The 21,637-nt window shown below is 43.0% G+C and overlaps 1 protein-coding gene and 1 long non-coding RNA gene across 4 annotated transcripts in view; one reads left to right on the forward strand and one right to left on the reverse strand.

Moving 5' to 3' along the window:
- Window positions 1-4,478, reverse strand: LOC120434893. The gene is made up of 3 exons (XR_005609417.1): window positions 4,363-4,478; window positions 404-551; window positions 1-306 (listed from the first exon to the last, which is right to left on the reverse strand). It is a non-coding gene; the product is annotated as an uncharacterized LOC120434893 (long non-coding RNA).
- The window catches only part of akt1 (v-akt murine thymoma viral oncogene homolog 1), a 31,852-nt gene continuing 14,124 nt past the window's right edge, over window positions 3,910-21,637 (forward strand). Inside the window, exons 1-2 of one of the 3 annotated variants that reach the window (XM_039603545.1) lie at window positions 3,910-4,284; window positions 10,408-10,591. In XM_039603545.1, coding sequence (XP_039459479.1) covers window positions 10,546-10,591 — 46 coding nt within the window. In that variant the 5' untranslated portion in view covers window positions 3,910-4,284; window positions 10,408-10,545. Of the gene's footprint in view, window positions 4,285-4,325; window positions 4,342-10,407; window positions 10,592-21,637 lie in introns of those variants that run through there. The other 2 variants (XM_039603547.1, XM_039603546.1) reach the window with 2 other exon arrangements.

Raw genomic sequence — 21,637 nt, forward strand, 5'->3', positions numbered from 1 at the left:
TTTATTTGAAACATATATGCTTATGTCTTAAAAAAAAAGTGGGATAAGAGGATGTTTGCCACTGTGGTGTTGTGAAACCAGAGAGACCAATTACTGCAGTTTTGTAAGCCAAATGTATTTCGGGGCTTGTTTGATATAAGATTTCAGCTCTTTAGCCATTCGGGGCCTTCTGCTTTGTCATTTTAGTTCTGTAATTTTCCACATTTCCAGTTTCGGAGTAAAGTCGGATTGGTTTAACACCTGGATTCTTTTACTGTAGGGCCCCGCTGTTATAATATGTCCAGTAAGTGGTCTAGTGTCATCCTCCTGAAAAATACATGAGTGGTAGCACATGTTTTAAAACCCTGCATATATATTCATTCAGAATTAATGGTGATTTTAAAGATGTGAAATTTACCCGTACCCCCTGCATCCTGTGCACAAATTCACTTCCTCAGTATCACAGATGCTGGCTACTGAACTGTTTGCAGATCAGATGCTGGCTACTGAACTGTTTGCAGATCATCTGGATGGACTCTCTCTCAGCTGGGAGGACACGTCTTCCATTATTTCTGAAAGGAATTAAAACTTTTTAACCACAGTACAGTAATTTGGTTTTTTACTTCAACTCAGTCCATAATAAAGGGGTTCAGACCCAGAGAAGTCAGTAGCATTTTCCATGTTGTTCATAAGTGTTTTTTTCCTTTGCCTTTCAGAGTTTAACTTGGAATAAACTTAACTTTTTGAATAAAACAATAAATGTATGTCTGTTCGCTTAACAGTTTTCAAAAGTGTTCCTTTTGAATTTTTACTTCAGATTTTCACTTCAGAATTGTGTTTGTTTCCAATGCAGTGAGTGTTAGTCTTTGGCCTAGTCCTTTGCATACAAAGAGTTCCCTGCGATGTCTACCTCTTTTAATAATATTGCATACCAAAGAAAATTCTCAAGTTCATGAGTTGCAAAATTTAATTCAATTCAGTTTTATTTATATAGCACCAAATCACAACAACAGTCGCCTCAAGGCACTTTATATCGTAATGTAAACCTCCTACAATAATAAAGAAAAAACCCATCAACAATCAGACAACCCTCTATGAGCAAGCACTTGGCGACAGTGGGAAGGAAAAACTCCCTTTTAACAGGAAGAGACATCTAGCAGAAACAGTCAAGGTAGCAATCCTTAAAATTTTCAACTATTTTCCCATGCAGTCCTTCACAGATGTTTCACTCTCTAGGAGGCCAATTTTACAGCAATATTTTATATTATTTGCCTGTTGCCAGTCAACCTAACTGTAGCTGTAAGATGAGCCACCAGATGTTTTAGGGGATTTCTAGTGTTGTCCCTAACTTTTTTGGAAATAGGATGCTGGAATCACATTAAAAACAGTTGCCAGCTTTTAGAAGCAATGCTTTAATAACTGATAATCAGTTGTGTTTGTGTGTATCTTCTAGGAGTGATTTATCACAACAGCTGCACTGGTTAAATAAAATAAGTGTCCCTATATCACTCACATACTTTTAGTATCTCTTATACTGTTCTGTACTGATCCTGCTGTTTTACACGCAATTTATACAACAATAGTTGTGTGATTCTTTTGCTTTGCTTTTTTAAAATATTACATTCATCTAATAGTGTAATAGTTTAAGCAAAATTGCTTTGTAGTTGACTGGAGATGCTGTTTTGGTCAGCTTCCCCACCGCCCCACGTATCCATTCACCCATCACCTCCTCCCTATTATGGCCCTCCTGCCCTTCTGTGTCTAATTGTTGTTACCGCGTGTTATCTATTCTCCTTTAACGGGCCATTAAGTTCTGTCTGTACTGTTTGTTGTACTCTAGACAGATACTGCAAGTAGACAGGGATCAGAGATCGGATGAGCCTTTGATGGGAGAGATGCTATTAACTCACTTTGACTTTTTAATCTTGTTACTGTTACGTTTGATCCTGCAAAACAACAGAGCGGGCATTCCCATCAACAGGCCAGAGAGAGCGGGTGGAGGAGGAGGAGGAGAGCACCAATGAATAGCAACTGGAGAAAATATGGGATACCCTAAGTCAGCTTTGCCTGTATGACAGGAACAGCTTGGCGAGGCTGACACATGGTAGCAGTGAGAAACACATTACAGCGTGAGTGACAAAGAGGGGAAATGACAGCAGAGGAGGCTGAGAGACAAAGGGCACAAGCCAATGAATTTTTCATCACAAGAGGAAACATTGGCAGCTTTCCCCTGCTATCCTGTTCTTTTAATATTATTAAGTCATTATTGCGGGAATTGTCACATGCACTGTCTTGCTTTTATAAGTGATACATATATTTTACTGCACTTCTAATGCTGATTCAACTTTGAGGCAGTCAACTACACCATGCTTGGGGATAGAAAAATAATGGAGGGGTAAGACGTAATGGACGTGAAGAGGGTCGTGAGTATCACAGTGTAAAGCAAGATAATGGAAATGTTAAAATGGGAGGTCTCTAAAATGTTTTAGACTTCTAGTTAGAAACATTTTGATCAAGTATACCCAGTCATCTGAGGGCGTCATTTGATACATAGGCTCCCTGACTTCTTTTAAGCAGACTGAGCTGGCCTGTCTGTACCTGTCCAAAACTGGTTTAACTCCTACCTCTCCAGTGGAGTTCTCTGTAGCTGTAGATGACGGTTTATCTAACACAACAGGTAAAAGTGTGGCATGTAATCATGAACAACCCTCAAGATTTTTACCTTCTCGTTCAGCTATTTCATCTGGTATATGCAGTTAATTTAAGAGAGTATCTGCATGAATACAAAAAGATCAGTGGCAAGGGCTAAATCAGACTAAATACACTTCTGCAAACACATTCTTGTGTTCAGCACATCTGCTTTACCCATTTTGAGGTATTTTGTTTTAAGTGTGTCAGACTGAGACATTCTCACACTTCATGTTTAGTTGGCATTTCCTGGAAATGTCAGAGGCCCTTCCACAGCAACTTGAAGAGAAAGCGTGTACCAGTGCTTTTTGGTACTGGCAGATGTGACTGGAACCAGGTGATCGAATGTGTAAAAGTCCACCACCGAGCCTGATGCTTTAGCGCTGATGTGCAACAGAATGGAAGCAGCAGCACATCCTGCTTATGGTTTCTTCTTTAGTAGTGATTTTAATATAATTTTACTAGATTACACAAGGCTACACATGTGTCTGAAAGAACCATATCTGAAACTAGAGCTAGAGCTTCACCTTTTAGAAGCACAGCTCTTTACACAGTTTTAAGGTGCATAACCTTTTGTTTTCGTGGTTTTGATTGGTTGGTTGACCTTATTTTGGATAAAGCTTTATTTACTTTGACCTAATTTCACTTATTATAACTCTATTTCCATGTTAACAAGTTTACCCATCAAATACAACTTGCTTGAAACAAAGACACGGTGACAAACTTGTACTTTTCTTTCAGATACAGCTGCAGCTTAACTTGTTTAAAACCCTAGAAGGAGGTTTGTGAACATAAAATATTTTATTGTAATATAATTTTAAAAGTTATTAAATAACAGGGCAGATGTGAAATGACAAAATGATAATAACATACACTAAATGAACCAGTTTAGCTCTAAAAAACGTTTTTCTTAGTCTTTTCTTATAGCAAACTTTGCAAGACTGTAATTTTGAACTTTTGTAAGGCACTAATATACAACATCTGGACTAACTGGCAATATTTGTGTATATTTTGTGACCAAAAAACATGTAATCAAAAAGACCAAAAAAAAGTAATACATAATTACAGATGATTGATGACTAGAAGCACCTTTTGCAACCCTAATATAGCTCATCGCAGAGCAGGTAGAGCAGGTACCAAAATGTAATTCTCATCTTGTAGCCTGCATTACCCTTGTGGTTGTTCCAGGAAGTCAAAAAAACCCACCTAAGTACACTTAATTGAAGCGAGGATCCCTTGAAAAACATACAAGGTCCTCGGCAGGTCCCCGAAACCCATTTTGGAAACCACCGGCACAGATAAAAGAGCAGAGAGTTCAACAAGGCCATGCAGAAGAAGCACCACTGCAGTTTTTTTTTTTTTCTTCAATGGGACGCCTGACAGCCTACTACTCCTTCTGTGAGTGTGACTCATTTATGGGCGGCTTTAGGACCCGGGAGAGACGGCTGCCACAGAGGCATTGCAGACAGCGCGTTTGGGAGGTGTAGTGGAAGAAAGGCAAGAGAAACGGAGTAAATGAGAGCACTTTGTCCAGATTGTTGAAGGACCCGTCAACTTAAAACACCGCCGAAACAGCTCACTATAATGAGACGGACACATTGTTGAATTCCTGTCCAGGTAAATGTCCGCGTTTCCTTCGCATGGTTAACTACAAGAGTTCGACAGCTAGACAGGGTAGGTCCCCATTGTACTTACATGGGATGCGGTTATTCTCACCCAAGCTGCCCTGCTAGGCCCCATATCCTTTCTAACGCTAGATGCAAACCTGAAATGAGGTACTTTCCTGACTTCACTTCGCCGTAAAAAGTTGTCTCATGACGAAAAAAGTCGACGGCTCATTAATTTCCTGTAGTGAATTCTTAACGCTCGGTGTTTTTCCACAAACAGCAGTGAGTCTCTTTAAGATGTTAACCATTCATTTTTTTTTTTTTTTTTTTTGACAATGACCACTTTTGAGACACAACCCTCGGGCCAAAATATCTGCAGTCAAGTCGCTTGAAACGGTTCTTCTCTTTGCGGGAAAAAAGTTGGGTTTTTTGGCGTTGTGCTTTATGGTCCTGGAGGGAAATGAAAACAAATGAGCTCAACAAGAGAGAGCAGCTCATTCATTGTTGTGAACTACCACCGCGTTTGTTTACTTGTTTGAGTGAGGCATTTATTGCCATCTTATCTTTAGCCATTAGCTTTGCTGCCTGCCTGCCGAGAAGCTGCTGTGGCCACAAACAGTGCTGCTTTACAAAAAAGAAAAAGTTATGCGTCTATGTTGTGACTTGTTGCCACGCGTTTACTTTTTGGTCCACAATTTAGACACAGACGTCATAAGAAAAAGTCCCAACAGTGTAATTTAACGCCCCCCCCCCGGTAATCAGTACAACGGGATAATGCCTGTGGATAAGTGTGTTTTGATAGTTTTCACTGGCCTCACTGCTAGCATCCCACCTACAGTAATGACAGTTGTGTAGGTCTGCACTCAATAGTTTTTTGTCTTAAAGGTTTATTATTATAGTATTCTTATCAAGTTTGAGAGATATCAAGTGATCAAGGGCATAGAAATCTGATGGGCTTTCAAATTTCAAAAGGATTCTTGCAGGATACAAGGCTTGCAATCATGTTTAAAACTTATTTTACTAATAATACTGTCTGTCTCCTTCTCCCAGGGTGCATGCATGTACTAAAAAGAGAACATTGTCCCCGGGTGTGTTGTACCCACCATGCCTTCAGTGTCAAAAAAAAAATATGTTTTTATCGGTCATGAGACTACGTCTGTCCACTGTGTGTGTACGCAAGGGGATTTGGCATGTGACCTGGGGAAGACGCAACAAGCTGGCGCAATGATGCAGCCAGTGACTGCTTGGCTCTCGCTGTTCTGTTTAGAAAAAAAACACCCACCTCCCACCCAATCCCCTCACAGCAGCTCGGTTGACGCAAATCTGCCACCAGTTGCATGCAGAATCTGAGGAATGTTGTTTGAAATTTTGTCCAAAACAGACAGACAGGGGCCTGGATGCATCACCAGAGTCTGGATGTACTGAGACTGAGAAAGAGGTGGTTCTCGTACCGGTGTCCCGGACGTCACTCTTCTCCATCTGTGTCACAAAAACTGAAAACACTGAAAACAAAATACTTTTGTTTTCCTTTTGCTTTTCTGTGTTAACTTTCCAGCCATTGTAAAATGATTCTCATGAGGTGTGATGTGTGTGTGTGTGTGGGGGGGGGGGGTGATTTGAATAAATTAAGCTTTGTGTTGCTTTTACAGCTTGTCTGAACAGCCTGAATATGATTACATTAACATGAGTCATAAAGTGGTTGGTGTTCGTGTCATCGTAGGATTAAAGCGGCGAGTCTGCTTGCCTTTCAAGGTTGCAGTCACTGCGGTTTTGTGTTCAGTTAAAGCTGCCCGCAATATTCTTATCAATAATGGTGTGCTTTCAGGGAACTTGAAAGAGGAACTTGGTAGCGTAGTAGATCACCGTAATACTGGCTCCACTGTGGTATTTGAGCTCAAACTAAAGTGTTGCTTTGGTGACTTGTTTTTCAGCAACAGGTTAGCGTGATGTCATTTCTTGTGTTTTTAAATACTTTCAGTGTAATGTTTTACTTTTGGAACCAGAAACCATGTGGTAGTTTTTCTGTTAACCGAGCAGAAACTGAAGCAAAAAATGGTATCTATTAATCTGTGATGAAGGAAGTAGCGTGGTGATGTCGACCTGATTTTTTTTTTTTTTTTTTTTCTCCCCTGCTTCCTGCTATAAACACATGGGACTATCCTCTCTGGCCCAGTGACAAGCTCAGTGTGTGGCAACTTTTGCTGCATGACACTGATTTGCATTGAATGGGGTGGCCCCCGGCGTTGGAGCCAGAAAGATGAATGATTGAAAGCCGCCCTGACATCAGGGCAGGCAGGCAGGCGGTGGCCCAGAGGCCTGAGGACCATGTGACCCGCTGTCAGGGTACTGGGTTCATTCAGTGGCTGCTGGCTGCAGCGCTGGCAGCGGCCCAGCTTTTTCCACACAGGCCGCAGTAGCAACAGGTCGCTCCCATTAAAACAGCAGCGCTCTGTTGTGGCTCCAGAGCCGGTCTTGTGCATGTGTTGCTTTTTTGGCTGCGGCGTGTGTGCGCTCAAGTTTGTTTGTGAGGTGTATCCCAATGTGTATATAATGTGTGCGTGCCTGTGTCACAGAGTCCACACTAAGATGCCGATGGGATCCAACGGTTTTTGTGATCCTTACTTTGAATTGCACTCTGTGTGCTTCCCTTTTTTTCCCCTTCTCAAATCCCTCTCCAGGATCCTTCCAACATCGGCTGTGTGACACAAGCACCACAACCCCAAGTGCAATAAACAAAAACACTGAGCGAAAATAAACTTTGGCTTCATAAACTTACTTTTGCTCACTGATGGAGGGGAGCAGAGTGGCAGTAAAAGGTGTTGATTGCACACTCGCTGCCAGATGTATTCGAGCCTGAGGCTGTACTGATATGACTCGTTGTCTGTCAATAGTCACATTCACTTCCTGTTGTTGTCCCCACCAGTTAGCTGGATGAGGCCACTCAAACAGAGCTCTCTTTTGATGGCCCAGCTCTGATGGAGCAGCAGGGAAATTGATTTCAGCCGATGGTCAGGGATTGCCTGGCGCAGTATGTGACATTTATGTGAACAAGCATTGCAATTGATCATCTTTTGGCTGCTTCCCTTTATTCAAAGCTATCTTTATATCACAAAGAAATACTGAATGAAGGAAAGGGTCAAGTGCTTTGGTTATGATAGCCTGCAGGTTTGAAGTCTAATGGTAGTCTTGACAGTGTTTGGATGACTGTTAGTACAGTTTTTACTGCCTTATTTGACTTCTGCTTTAACAAGTGAGCTATTGCAGCTACTGCTGTAGCATGATCTTTCTCCCAAATTTAGGTTTTTAGTTGGGTTTACTGTCTGCCCTTTAGTCATACATCTTTGTCTATGCCCTTACATGTGTTTACTATGTAACCCAGGATGGTATTATGTCCATTTTGGTATTTTGAACTGTCAAGACCTAATAACACTTTGATAATTCGTCTACTGGAGGCTATGCTTTTATTTAAAGGTGCTCAACTGTGTGCATCTCTCCATCTTCACTATAAGAAGCACACCTTGACCTCATAGTTTATTCATTTTGTTCTGTTGTCAAAACAGTCTCACCTCGAGGTCTGTTTAGGAGCAGCACTGTAACTGTTGAAGGGTTTTGACAACATCACATGACCGCCATCATCTGCCGCCTTGCAACGGTACTCTTGTACAAAAAGAAAAAAATCACATAATCAATATTATATTATCCTTTAACTAATTTAGTTACCTTGGGTTTCCTGGGAAGCTTATTCCTAAGAATTCTTTTTTTTATTATCTTGTAATATATTTTAATCTGAGCTGTGTTATATAGCACATGTATTTTGTTTTTAAGCAAAACAGTTCCGTGTTGGTTAATGCCATCAACCACATAGAAGTGTGCTTTAGCGCAAATCTCTTGCTAGAGCACGGCGGTGGGATCTTATTTTAAAAAAGACTGTCAGTGTAAAGTCATTTTTACTCACAAGGAAATTATATTGATGTTAATATAAAGGATGTTAATTTAAAATCCAGTTAACCTAACACGCATGTCTTCGGACTGTGGGAGGAAGCTGGAGTGCATGCACAAAAAAGCCCCAGCCTGGATTCAACACGATTGGGAACCTGTGCAGGTTGTACCCTGTTTTTCACCCTTTGACAGCAGTAATGGGCTCCAGCACCCCCACAACCCTGAATTGGATCAGTAGGGTGAAAAAATGGGTGGAAGCACAAGGGAAGCAATAATTTTGAAATGCTGGGCCAACATTGAAACTAACAACTGGCAGATTGCATATGTGTGTTGGTAGGTCAGTCCAGTTTGATGTCTTGCAGACACAGAAGTTGTCACTATAAATGCATACTGTGAGGAGAGATTAAGTGTCTTTCAGTTCCTCGTCACACACTATGTACTTGGAATATATTTATATCTTTTTAAAGAGTATAAATTCACATACCATTTTCTGAAAATGGATCCCAGATATAAGGACTGGGATGGAGTAGAACAGGTAAACCTCAGTCACTGCCTTTGAGTATCGTCTTATTTGCTGATTGACTCACAGCAATCAGTGAGGTGAATGTCAATGATTGGCCCTTGCCACAGGGATCACCACAGTGGGCATCTCTGAATGTTTGGTTTGGTACAGTTACACCAGATGTCTTTCTTGTCACAACTTCAAAGGGGATTTGTATGTCCCGTTGGAATCAAACCAGCGACCTTTAGCTTGTGAAGCGGGTGTATAAACATCTACACTATGGAGCCATTAGGTTGGTGCACCTCTACTTTTGTTAATTTTTAGTTCAATATCAATTTTATTCCTTTATTTGAATTAGTTCAGAATCATTTTCGTTTTGGAGCTCTTGGTCCTGTAAAATAAATAATTAAATAAATAAAAATGTTCCAGATTTCTTAAGAACATGACTTTCAGATACTGTCCATGTGCTGTATAGATGTTTTAGATCTGCCACATCTGCTTTTGCCCTAATTTTGCCTTTGAATCCAAGACACCAGGCTGTCAAAAATGCCAACTGTGTAAGTTAGTAGACTCATCAGTATTACAGCTCTATCATTAAGACACAGAAGGATCTGGCACATAATTACAATTGTTATTCAGAGGTGTGTAAGGTAGTCTCATTTAACCTTATGTTCTTTCAGCTGCAGCCCTGCTGTGTTTAACAGTTTGACCTTGTCAGTGTAAGGCTTGGGTGCCCTTTCTTGAGATCATATGACTATATTAAGGCTCAGAGAACAATAAAATTATTTTAAATTGCTTTCAGTGAACTGGGGGAAAAAACAAGAAATAAAGCTGCTTCCCAGAATTTATATTTCTTATTGACGCTCGTAAGGGAAACGCAAACACTTTAGTCGGTCTTTATCAAATTTAGACCCTGCTCACAGAGGCCCAAGGGATCTTCCAGGAAAGGTGACTCTTATTTTTCCAGAGAATATGATTGTTCCGTAGCTGGTGATTTTCTACATGTTATGTCAAACAGTCAAACATAACCTGCTGTGGAGCAGGTTAGGTCTGCACCATGTGTTACCATGGGGAAGTGAGCCACCTTAGTAACTGTAAAAACCCTGGGTTAAACCTGAAGTGACTACATTATGCCTGTAATCCTTCTTTGCAGCACAGGGCCTCTGGGCTATTATGTAGCACACAAAAACATAAACTTGACTAGACCTTTTCAAGATTTAAACATGCCATCCGTGCATGGAGTAGAACCCTAGTAATCTGTTGTTCTTGGTGAAAAATCATTAAACAGCTGTGCACAAAGTTTGAAAATCTATTATATGGATATCCTGTTTGAGAATTATTTGATATAATTATTTTCTCACTGGTGCTCTGTTCATGAGTAGGAAAAAACTCCCAGTCTATCAAGAACGGCTGCCTCAATAGTGAACAGCATGGAATTTTCCAATACGGGAGACTTCATTTTGATTGCCAAAACCCACAGCTTTACACAGATATTTGAACCTTGAAATGTTGCAGGTTCCACTTGCACTGTAGTTGTACCCTTCCCTCACTGACTGGGCCGTAAAGCAGGAAGCTCTTTTCGGTTCTCTTGCCTCCCCTCAGCCCCGTTGACCTGAGGGTTAATAATCAGACAAGTGGAAAAAATTGTTCACCTTAACATGGGGCTAATTTTTACTTTTCTTTAACTAATAGGTAACCACCATCGAGAAGACGGCTATAAACTCCAGGACCCTGTCTCCAGGCTCCTGCGCAGGGCTGAGTGAAGGAAACTTTGGACTGAAAGTTGTCTCTCCCTGAGAGAAACCTGGATCCTCCATCCTGGCCACCAACATGACCAATGTGGTGATCGTCAAGGAGGGATGGCTGCACAAAAGAGGTAAATTTACACTTTGTGCCATCAAGTGCGATATTATTTTTCTTGTGTTTATTTTTTTGATAACTGGATTAACACTTAAACAACTAACATTTGATGTGTGCTGAGGTTTTTGTACACGTGATTACAATTCAGTCGAGGTGTGTAGTTGTCGTGACCTTGTAACAAACCTAACTGTGCAACACACATTATGTAAAGACCCTAGAATATGTCAAAGATTTCAAACTCTTGTTGATACATGTCAGAAAACAAATTAGTTCATGCGTACAGTTTATATAACACTAGTACTGTACTTGATATAAAAAACGGATTCGTTATACAAATTGCCTCAACTTCTTGGTGGATGCAGCAAATCTTTTTTTTTTTTTTTTTTTCTCCTCCCTCTAAATGTTGCAGAAATGATGAACAACAACAGTATAGACTATTTGCCAAGTGGTTGATTAATTTGTAAAGCCATTTAAAAGGAAGTAGTATACCAAAGTAGTATGCCAGATGTAATATAAAGAGGCATCCAGTTGCAGAATCCCCAACGGGCCCCATGGAGCTGCTCTGACAGTGCTGTGTGGCGTGGCATGGCTCAGTGTCGGGCGTGAGTCCTGTTGTTTGGACGAAAAGGCATTCCTCACATACCTGCTGGCTTTGAGCAGCTTTATGTGCGCATACTAACTCTGCCTTCTGCCGTGGCTGCCTCACAGAGCCCACTTCACCACTGCCTGCACCACCAGGGGCAAAATAGGATAAGAAACCACTGAAATCTCCTGGGCCCAGAAATAAAAGGACCTGGCCTTTTTCTGGAAGAGAGAGCACCAAGACTTGCAATTATTGGATAAGGTGATGGGAGTATATCACTATAAGAGTTCCTGCATGTGTTAGCCCATAGTCCCCGTTTTCAAGACTTGTGCTAAGCACATAGCCGGTTTCTGGTTTAGTTTGATGGGTCAGCTCAATATACCCCATATGATGCCATCATGCACCTCTGGTCTTCTGTTTAATGTAAGGGCAGCGTGTTAGTTACCATTAGGACTTTATTTGCGGAAAGTAATAAAGTTCAAGTCTTGAAAGTTTAGGATTAGCTGGTAGTAAAATAAAGTCTACAGAAGTAAATTGTGCTACTTTTTTGTCTTGGTCTATTTGGGCAAAAAAACAGAACCTGCTGTCTTTAGAGAGAACATCTCCCCTGGTATAAGTGAATAATACGTTTTCCCCTGTTGAGACTGTGTGTAAATTTGTACACTCTCTGAAATACGTGTGTGTTTGTCCCATTAAAATCTGGCACACATCCATCTTTCCACACCTTCACAAGTACAGATAAGAGTGAAACATTATAACAGGTGGCCTGTGTAAAGTATAACTATAAGAATAGTAAAATAGTGACCGGTAAGAAAACAGTCAGCTTGTGTGACAGAAGCGTGCGCATATGCACACTGTTGTAGCGCTGAGCCTCCATCTATACGCGCCCCCCCCACCCCCCCCACCCCCCCATTTGTGACATGAACACTAAACAAACAACCCTTCAGAAATAGTGAGTTGGCATGCTGTCGTAGCCCAGCAGCTGTGCCCTGTGAAATGTCACCGAGCCTCTGTTTTGATTGGAGGGCATCCGCCTGCCTCCTTGACAGGAAGGCTTTTAGTGTCGCGTCACTGTCATGCAATCTTTGCCCCAGAGCCAGTGCACAGAAGGTGAACCTGCAAGTAGCCCTGTCTTTCTGTCGATCACCTCGGTCAGCCAGGCAGTCTGTGCTCGACAAACCTCTTCCCATCTTCCCGCACCTTGAGTGCAGCTTGTGTGGTGGCGCCACCCAAGTGACTCAAATCTCCATGTGGGCGTTATAATAAATGGCTTGTACCACCTCTGAGTGTGTTCACCATGCTCATTACTCCCATGTGTGCTTTCAAAACACCAATTTGATGTTTTACAACAGATTGACCTTCATATTTCCATCAACACTCCTTTTTCTTTCGTGTGTGTGTTTGTCTGTTTCATGGACCTGGTCTTGCACTGCAGTACTCTCTTACAAAAGCAGGTACAGTTTGAGTAGCCTCCTCTTCTAGCAGTGCCCATTTATTGGCTCCACATGATGATTGAATTTCACGGTGGGCCAGTCGCAGGCACAAAGCAAAGCAGCTCTGGCAAGCAGGCTCTTTGATTCCTTTCTGATTAGTCATCTTCAGCATGCACGTGCAGACTGAGTCAAGACGCCTGAGAGAAAGTAAAGCAAGCGATTGTGCCTCTGTACCTTGTAACCCCCCACCCTCAGTAGAGCTAATCTGTCATTAAAGCTCCAGATTCCCAGCCTTGGATTGCTCTGTACAGTTGTTCCAGACAGGCTACACTCTGTGAAATGATCTAATTCTGAAGGACACACCTTCATAGTTTCTTCTTAAGCCTTGTGCTGCAGTAATGCGTCTGGATTGTGGACACCATTGGGACATGTTGATGGGATTGTTATCTGTTTTGGAAGGGCAGTTTTGGAATGTGAGACAAAGCAGCTGAGTAGGATGGAGCGTGTGTGTGCGCACATTTAAACATGCATATGCAAATGTGAGTGGTTTAATATACAGAGTGAAGCATATTTATTCTGACACTGCCAGCAGGACATTACCCGGTGCCCTTATGCACAGACCACATAGCAAGTACAGGCCTGCACAAACACTGTAACTTTGTCGTTACTATCATAACCAGTTGTTATGTGTCCCCAAATGGTACTTCCTTTTTAGATCCTTCATGGAGTGCACCCACACACTCTGAATGTGCCTACGGCCTCTAGTGGCCACGGAGACCAAACGGCATGTTATTTCTCTTTGCAAGTGTTTTTCCAAAGTTTCCATCAAAGCCAGAGCATCATCTGACATCAAAGAGGCAGATTGTGGGTTCCCTAGTTTCCAGGGAAGCGCTGTGGCCAAAAACCCAGTCAAGCTCAACAGAACAGCGCTTGCTTGTCCTCCCTTCTTCCCTGGCTCTTGTTTGTTTGACTCATTTGCTCCCTGACAAGTATAAAGAGCCAGCCCCCTCGTTAGGCTAACGAAGGCCACAACAACTGTTGGATTTGGGTAGCACGCTCAGCTGGCTCCAACCCGTGAGAGGAGGGGTGGAGTGAGGGAAGGAGGGGAAAGCAGAGAGCACAGCAGTAGAGATGGGGGCGCAAAATGGGAGGGGGGCGCAAAATGGGAGGGGCGCAAAATGGGAGAGGGGCAGAAGTTGAGCAGCGTCTTTGTGATGTTCCCAGAACATTGCTCAGTGACCCAGTCGGCCTGAGGAGAGCTGGTTGATGTTGTGTGCGACGTGCCACAGAGACTCTCTCGTGGTTTGGTTTGGACCTCATCAGCTGATTGGCTCTTTTGCTGGTCATGCGGCTGAAGGACACCCATGAGCTGCTCGTCCATGCAAGACCTTGTTGGTGGTCCAGGAAAGTGCATGAGACACAGAGTGGGGAGTGAGCGGGGGTGGGGGGTTATGAAACATTAGACACAGTAACTGTAGATTTTTATATTTATTTTTTAAAACATTTTTTAATTTATTTTTTTCCTCCATTCTTTTGAACGTTTGTACCTTCCGCATCTGGTGAGCAGCCCTGCAACAATTCAGCCAGCATTTCCCACATTTATATTAGTTTGTTCTGTAAGATCTCAGTAAGGGAATGCAGTGTTTCCTGCAAAGCTTGATGCTCTTCAAGGGCCAGACCCACCTGATTAAGAATGTCTCATGATACTGCATTGCTGACTGTCTCAGGATTTAAGGACTTTGAGTCACGGCCAAATCTGCTGCTGGCCTTGCCTGGTCTACCCTCATTATGGGTGTCAAGGATTGCATACTGCTACAAATACACAATCACATAAACATACGTACGTACATACTGCAACAGTGTAGGGAATAGTTGTGCAAATTTGCTGATATATTGTGAAGATTAAATGTAAACAAAAATGATAAACAAAACTAAAACTTGTGATGCTGCATTAATAACTCCTTTACAAATATGCTGTGTTTTACCAGCTTAGTTCTGTTAGTGTAGTTAACGTTGTTATTATTACTACATCGTGCACTGTTCAGCCATAATCTTATATGCCAAGTAATGACCTCAGGCTTGTTGAACACACAGTTTTTATAGGATCTAAAGTTTCACTGGGGAATAACTCTGTAATGAGATATTGACTTCACCTGTCAACAGCTGACAAGTGAGTACATACATACACATTTTTAACATTAAATACCTAGCACAGAAGTTAAGTGATGGATAAAGGGATTTTCCAGAGGGAAGATAATCAAATATGGAAGATGCCTGTCTGTAACTGGACTGCTACTCGTATAGCACTTTGCAACTCTACTTAGCACTTAACACTTTTTGCTACTAGCCTTATTCACACATTCCTGCAGCACTTTATTCTATTCCTTTAAGCGCTTTCAATGAGGCACAGCAAGCATCCGGAGCAATTTGGAGCTCAGTATTTTGCCTGAGGACACCTCAGATTGTGGACTGGAGGAGCTGGGGATCAAACCACTGACCTTCCAATTAGCAGACAACCTGCTCTTCCTCCTGAGCCACAGATGACCCTCTGTCAGTGGGTAATTCAGTAGTTTGACTGAAACTAATGGTGTATACCCTGTCTTGCTAACTTTTTTCCAATAAGTTTACAATAGTCAGCCTGAACTTTGTGAGGGAAACGCCCAAATGAACACCAGTAGTGAAAGTTGAAGTGGCAGACAGATCTGAGTGGATCCCCTGTAGGCAGGGTCCAGCAGCAGAGGGTGTCACACCAGGAAGCCATTGCTCTGGCCGGGTGTCTGGCCGTCAGCGTGGACCCCCTGCTCTGGGTAATGGGAAGCAGTCTTCCTGCTAAATGTGGTGGAGAGAAGTAAATTACTGGGGTGCAGCTGTCGGCAGGCAGGCTGGCTGGAATGGTGGGGGGGACCAGGAGGCTGAGGGAGGTGGCACCTCCACCATTCGCCTCCTCTCGCAGCAAGCCCGCTGTGTGCTTACTTTGCTGTGCAGAGTCCGCCTGGTCGCCACAACTGTGGTACTCAGCAGTGATCTCAGCCTTTGTTACTGTTGCTGTGCACCCTTTCTGTCTGTGTCATTTCCTCACTGTCCTCATCTCTCTCTTTCTGCTTGTTCTCTTTCATTCTTACTCGCACACTTTTTTTTTCTTGTCTTTTATGGTCCCTCTTTCTCCCTTACCCTCACAAGCTCATCCCCTTTTTAGTCCTCCCCCACTTCCAGCGCACGCTTCCCACTCTGTTGCTAGGATAATGACCCTGCTGACAACTCAGACCCATGGCGGAAGCGGCTATGGACCAGCGAAAAGCTCAAAGTCTTTGACATCAATCAAATCACTGGCACCTCTCTTCAGTTTAGGGTGGGTTAGAGAGACAGCGAAACGAAAGGGATGCTTAGCTGTCTGGGGACTCAGATATGTGTTACATCTATGATATTGATATTTTCTGTTACTCTGAGCATATTTCATATTTATATTTATTTACAGGGCATACAGAACATTTTAACAAGTAGTGCCCCTGAAAAATGTCAACAGCTGGAGTGTACCTGTCTAAATGGAGCAGGCGCAACGTAATCGTTGCTTGTTTAAGGGTGCTAAATTTTACTGGTCATTGAGAGTTCATTGGCACTAATTTGTTCTAAATAATGTGTGTTTATTTGTTTGCCATGCAGTAACCCAGTTAACTAATCCATGGATTGCTTGTTTACCCAGGGAGAGGGTGCAAATCTCAGCCCAGTGTGGCAGGGGGGAACTTCCCACAGTGTCTCTATGGTAATCAGCAGGTGTCACTCACCACAGAGAAGAAGTGAGGGCTTTCTTACGAGCGTGAGAAAGCGGGGCAGCCTCCATCGCACCCCCTTGCTTTTTTTTTTTTTTTTTTTTTTTTTAGGATAGCAGTAGCAACCCTAGTGACAGAGAGAGAGGGAAAAAAAAAAAAGGGAGAAGGGGAAGAGACAGAGGGCTAGATTTGGGGTTGGGGTGGCCCTTCAACGGAACCTGTTGATGCTGCTGCCAAAGCCCTGGCAATGGTGCACCTCCCACCCCTCCTGCAAACCCCCCCAAATCCAGCTGCATGGAGAGAATGAGGCCAACAAAAGGGAGTATGAGCCGGGGGGGTGGGTCAGGAAGGCATAAAGAGTAGGAAAGAAAAGGACTCCGTACTCCAGGATAGTTTAAGATGGCATGTGAACCCGGCGCTGCCTTATATGGTCGCAGTCGGGCAAATATGTAGATGGGTGTTCGGTCAGCATGAGAAGCTCAGCTTAGAGCAGGGCGTCTTGGGGGTGGAGTTTGTGGTTGCTGGGCTCAGTGTTGACCCTTGCATCAGGGAGCCCCCACTCTTTTAGAGCAGGCAGTCCGTGCCTCATTGAGATGCAGGGCACAGGGTGGCAGGCCGCAGCTGCAGCCTACAGGCAGAACCCGGCAGAAAAGGGCCGAAGGGATGGCGGGGGCGGCTGAGGAAAAACCAACAAAAGGCGAAGCCCCCCTACCCCCTCCTCCCACGCTTTGGAGTTCTAATTCCCTAATCCTCAACCTCCGCCTACCCCCACCTCCTCCTCCTCATCCGATTCTCACCACTCAAACTCACACACACGCACAGTTCATGCAGTTACACTGGCTCCCTTCCTCTCCATCCCCAAGCCATGAATGGCCAGACGGGGACAAAACCCAACAGCAGCCCTCTCAGGAAGTCCAACCACTGGGTGTGAGCACTGAGGCACATTTTGTCTGACACTTCTTTTGGTTCCTCTCACTCTGTGTGAGATCATTTACCCACTTGCATTGTTAATTACTGTGCATGTGTGGTTTATCTAGTGGCTTGTGACAAAGGTGTTCTTGTCTTTTTTTAAAGTTACTGTCTTGGAAATTTTATTAAAAACCTTACAAATAGAACGAGCTGGGATACAGCTGTTAGTTTGAGAGACTGTGGCTTTTTTTTTTTTCCTTCTCCTTTCTTTTGTAATTTAAAAAAAAAGACTGCTTGATGAACACTACATGATGCGTCTTATTAGCCAACAAACTATAGCAGCTGGGTTCTCAACATTCCTGTTGCTGTCACGTAGAGACGGAGAGTGCAGGATGCTCCTCTGAACCAGCCACTAACCTCATTCACCCGCCCTCTCTTCCTTTTATTTAATGAATCCTCAATAAGCTTGTCTGACTAACCCTTAGTGTTAGGGCCTCTTAAGCCAAGTTGACTTTCACATGGCTTTACTGTCCAAAGAAAGGATTAACGTGAAGTAAAGAGTCATTTCTTGGAAGTCGACGTGAAGTGTGATCAAGTTTAGAAAATTTGAAATGTATAATGTTAACACTTCCTGATCATTTCAGTATCTAGATTAAAGTGATTCCCTCCTCAGGAGTTGTTGTAGTACCCTTTTCTTGTAATTCGGTAAAAGCAAAGATGCTCCAGCTGCTGTGCCAAACCCGTTCTTTCCTCCTGTACCGTGTTTGGGGTGTAGAGGGGCGTAGCTGTGGCATGCTGAAGCTGTCCGCACACAGGGCCATGCAGCAGTTGGCAAATAAAGATGAATTCTGTTTTGTTTGGCAGCGGTTCTCCGTTCATTATTTTCCACTTTGCCCAGCGCGCATCCCAGCCCTCAGCAGCTGCTTGTCATGTAAAGACACTCTATCAGGCCCTGACAGCTCCTCCCCTGCACACACAGTGCGCATGGCTCATGCACACTTCACTTGCGCTCACACACCCCCACACCACACTCACTCTCCTACATATGTGGGGAACATATGTAGTGATCTGTCTCACTACCACGCCGTTCAGCACAACTCCTCACACACTGCTTTCTCATCCCCTCCAGTACTCTCATCTCTCATCTTTTGTCAAATCAGTCTTCCCATTCTTCTGTCCTTCCCCTAATTTGGTTGAGACGAGCCACATGTCGGCTGTCATGCTTTTATTAGAAAAGCTTACTGGGACTGTGATAATGCAGTGGATTTCCTCAGAGCAAAGTGTGTGTTTGTGCATGCATGCATGTGTGCCTATGTGTCAACCAGACACTTGAAGCAGGTTTTATCTTATCTAGGTTGTGGTCAGTCTGTCTGTTGGCCACTTTCCTGTTTTGGAGAACATGTTGACATCAAAAGGTTTTAGTTTACTGGAACACTGTGATGATGAAGTGAGTTAAAAGCAGAAGGCTCTCCTGTGTTGTTCTGAGGCCTATTGTCCTTTGTCAGCAGTCTGCACTTTTTCTCAGTGTACACAGGATGTATTTGGGGTCTAGTATGCAAAGCACTGGATTTAAGTAGTGCAGAAGAAGAATTTTTTTTTTCTTTTTTTCCCTCTCTACATCTGCATAACAGTCCTTGTGTATAATTACCATATAAATGTATCCATGTTTACTCTAAACAGTAACTGTATACTTGACAGAAGGGGGAAAAAACCCAGCCTTAGTTTTCACTTTCTCACTCTGTCAATTCTTAAGAAAAGCCGCTCTGTGGAAAGTACAAATGAATAAAACCAAAAGGGGAAATGTGTGTCAATAGGAAGCTGACAAGGGTCATCTTGGTTGTTTATGCTCAGAGTGCAGACTGCAAGTGCAACCCCTTCACTCCCCCCCGCCTGCTCTCAATGCGGCGGAGACGCGCGCTCGCAGACAACCGGATATAGCCATTTCCACAGTTGTCATGTGATCAACTTTGTGGTCACAGACGAGGAAGTTACAGTGTCCTCCTGTCTAGAAGGAGCATGCACTAGTTGAGGGATGTGCAATGCAGATGTGGGGTTGCTTAACCTTTGCAGATGTGGCATCAAAGATGAGTGCCCCTGCAGAAAAGACTTTTTAACTTTCCAGTTACAGTAGACTGCGTTAATACAGTGGGTTAGACCTTATTTACCTTTTTGTGTGGAACAAGTCCCTCTTAATATCACAATTGCCATTGTCAGAATGGGGATAATGGTGACTAAGGATGCTTAGCTGGCTGTGTCTTCCACACCAGTATGTCAGATTTTCCCCCAATACATGCCATGCCTTGCCATGCTGCTGCGTCACATATGACCACCCATGCAACTACTAGTGGGTGCCATGCGTCAGTGGATCTGGCAGAAAAGCCTTTCAAACTGACTGTTTGTTGTAATCTGTTGCACACAAATACCTTTCAGTGCCTACAAGGCGCCATACATACACAAATGTATTTACACACAAGCACAATCATGTGTACACACAAACACCTGTTTCTGCCCATCAGGATCTGAATCTACGTAAGAACATTACACAGTCTGGAAATGATTTGCCTGCGTTCCCGCCGCCAAACGAAAACTTCTAAATTGAAACTTTAGGCCCTGCTGGCGAGACACGTATTTACGTTGAGCCTTCATCACGTGTCGCGGTGTCAGGTAGGGGGCTCATTATGCTGCCTCTGCATTGTGCACATACTGTCCTCAGTGTTGGTTGGCATGGGTTATAGCTGGGAGATATGGGTCAGCCAAAACCTGACCACAGAGTGAGGCACCAGCTGGGGCCCAGCGGAGGAAAACAAGGACCGGTATGAAGGGCTCAGGAGACTTTCTGGCTGCAGATTTGTCCAAATTACGTATTGAACAGGCTCTCGAGTTAACTCTCAGCTGATACTTAATGACTATGTGTATTCTTAAATGCCACCTCTTTTGTGCTTTTATTATTTAGATTTTATGCTAAACAAGTCTCTAAGCTCCATTGTGCTGAAGTAAGGAAGTCTGGTGCTCTTAAAGGCTTGTGATAAATAACCCTACGGACGTGGAGTCCCAGGAGATCGGCGTGTATTTGGATGATTGATTGTTAAAGTTGATTGGTGTGGTTTGTATTTGGAAAAATCTTATCACTGCAGTTGTGTGCAAAGCGGTCACGAGGGAGCTGCAGCAAACTGTATTCTGCTTATTTCACTTGGGGCAGCACATCTAGTATAAGCGGATTTGTCGAAAAGCTGTGAGCGCCCGAGTCTGACGCCTGTCAAATTTGAGCTAATTTCTAAATTGGCTTTATTTGGTGTGAAAACACTTACTCAGCAGCAAATGAGATGAAGAATCTCCTCTTGCACAATAAAGAAAAATGTAATAACATATTAAACATCTGCTCTGGATTGAAGACTAACGTCTTCTATCATGCCAAGTGACGGATGTTTCCTTTTGTATGGTGATTGGTGCCACCACCCCAGCAGTCAGAATAAATCAGGTGTTTTGTTTTTGTTTTGTTTAAACATCCGGGTGTTTTGATTCGGGTTTAACAAAACCGAGAACTGTAACACAAACATCTGCATCATCGTACTGCAATTTCATTTTCCCAAGTGGAGCTAATAAAACAAGCTAGTCTATAACTTCCAACTGTCCAACGAGCACTCTTTTTCATTTTTCTTCTGATCAAAAAACTCTTGTTATCTGAAAGGGAAGCAAATACAGAATGCATTAAGATCCTGTCGGTATCAACATTTATGGCGCTTAATGAATAAAAATGATTTGAAAAGTGTAAAGAAGCGATAGGAGAAACGCCCTTCAGCTGTGTTGAGTTACGTTGCATAGTTTGTTTACCGGTGGTGCTCTGCAAACGTCCCTGTTGGTAACATTTTGATTGTAGCGTTCCAGCTGATTCAAGCGAGTCGGGCGTGTTGTAAACAAATCATCCACAACTTATTGTGATAGTAAAACAAATTATTTTTAAACTGCTTTGTCTGATTATCTTTGTGCGAACTGCTAAGTACACACAAAAACTGGTAGGTAAAATTATTTATGTTTATTGTCTGCAGAAGTGGAAAATATCAGCCAATCTACTGGATTTTAAAAATTCCAATTCCATAAATGCCGAATATTGGTATCAACTGAGTTCTAGCTATAAACCTGCATTTTCATTTTTCTTTTCTAATAATGGGCAGGTTGCGATTCCTGTGCGGTAGCAGTAACAAATTGGATTATATAGAAGTCTAAGGAAAGTTACCGTTAACTCGTTCCCTCATCCTGATGACTTTAATGTCTCGATCGCTGCTCTCAAGTCCCATTAAATAAAAAGCATACAGTGTCCCTCAGCAGCCAGAACTCCCAGCTCATGGCTTCTATAATCTGCATTATATTAT

Source organism: Oreochromis aureus, linkage group 19 (assembly GCF_013358895.1).
Source record: "Oreochromis aureus strain Israel breed Guangdong linkage group 19, ZZ_aureus, whole genome shotgun sequence".
Classification (NCBI taxonomy): Eukaryota; Metazoa; Chordata; class Actinopteri; order Cichliformes; family Cichlidae; genus Oreochromis; species Oreochromis aureus.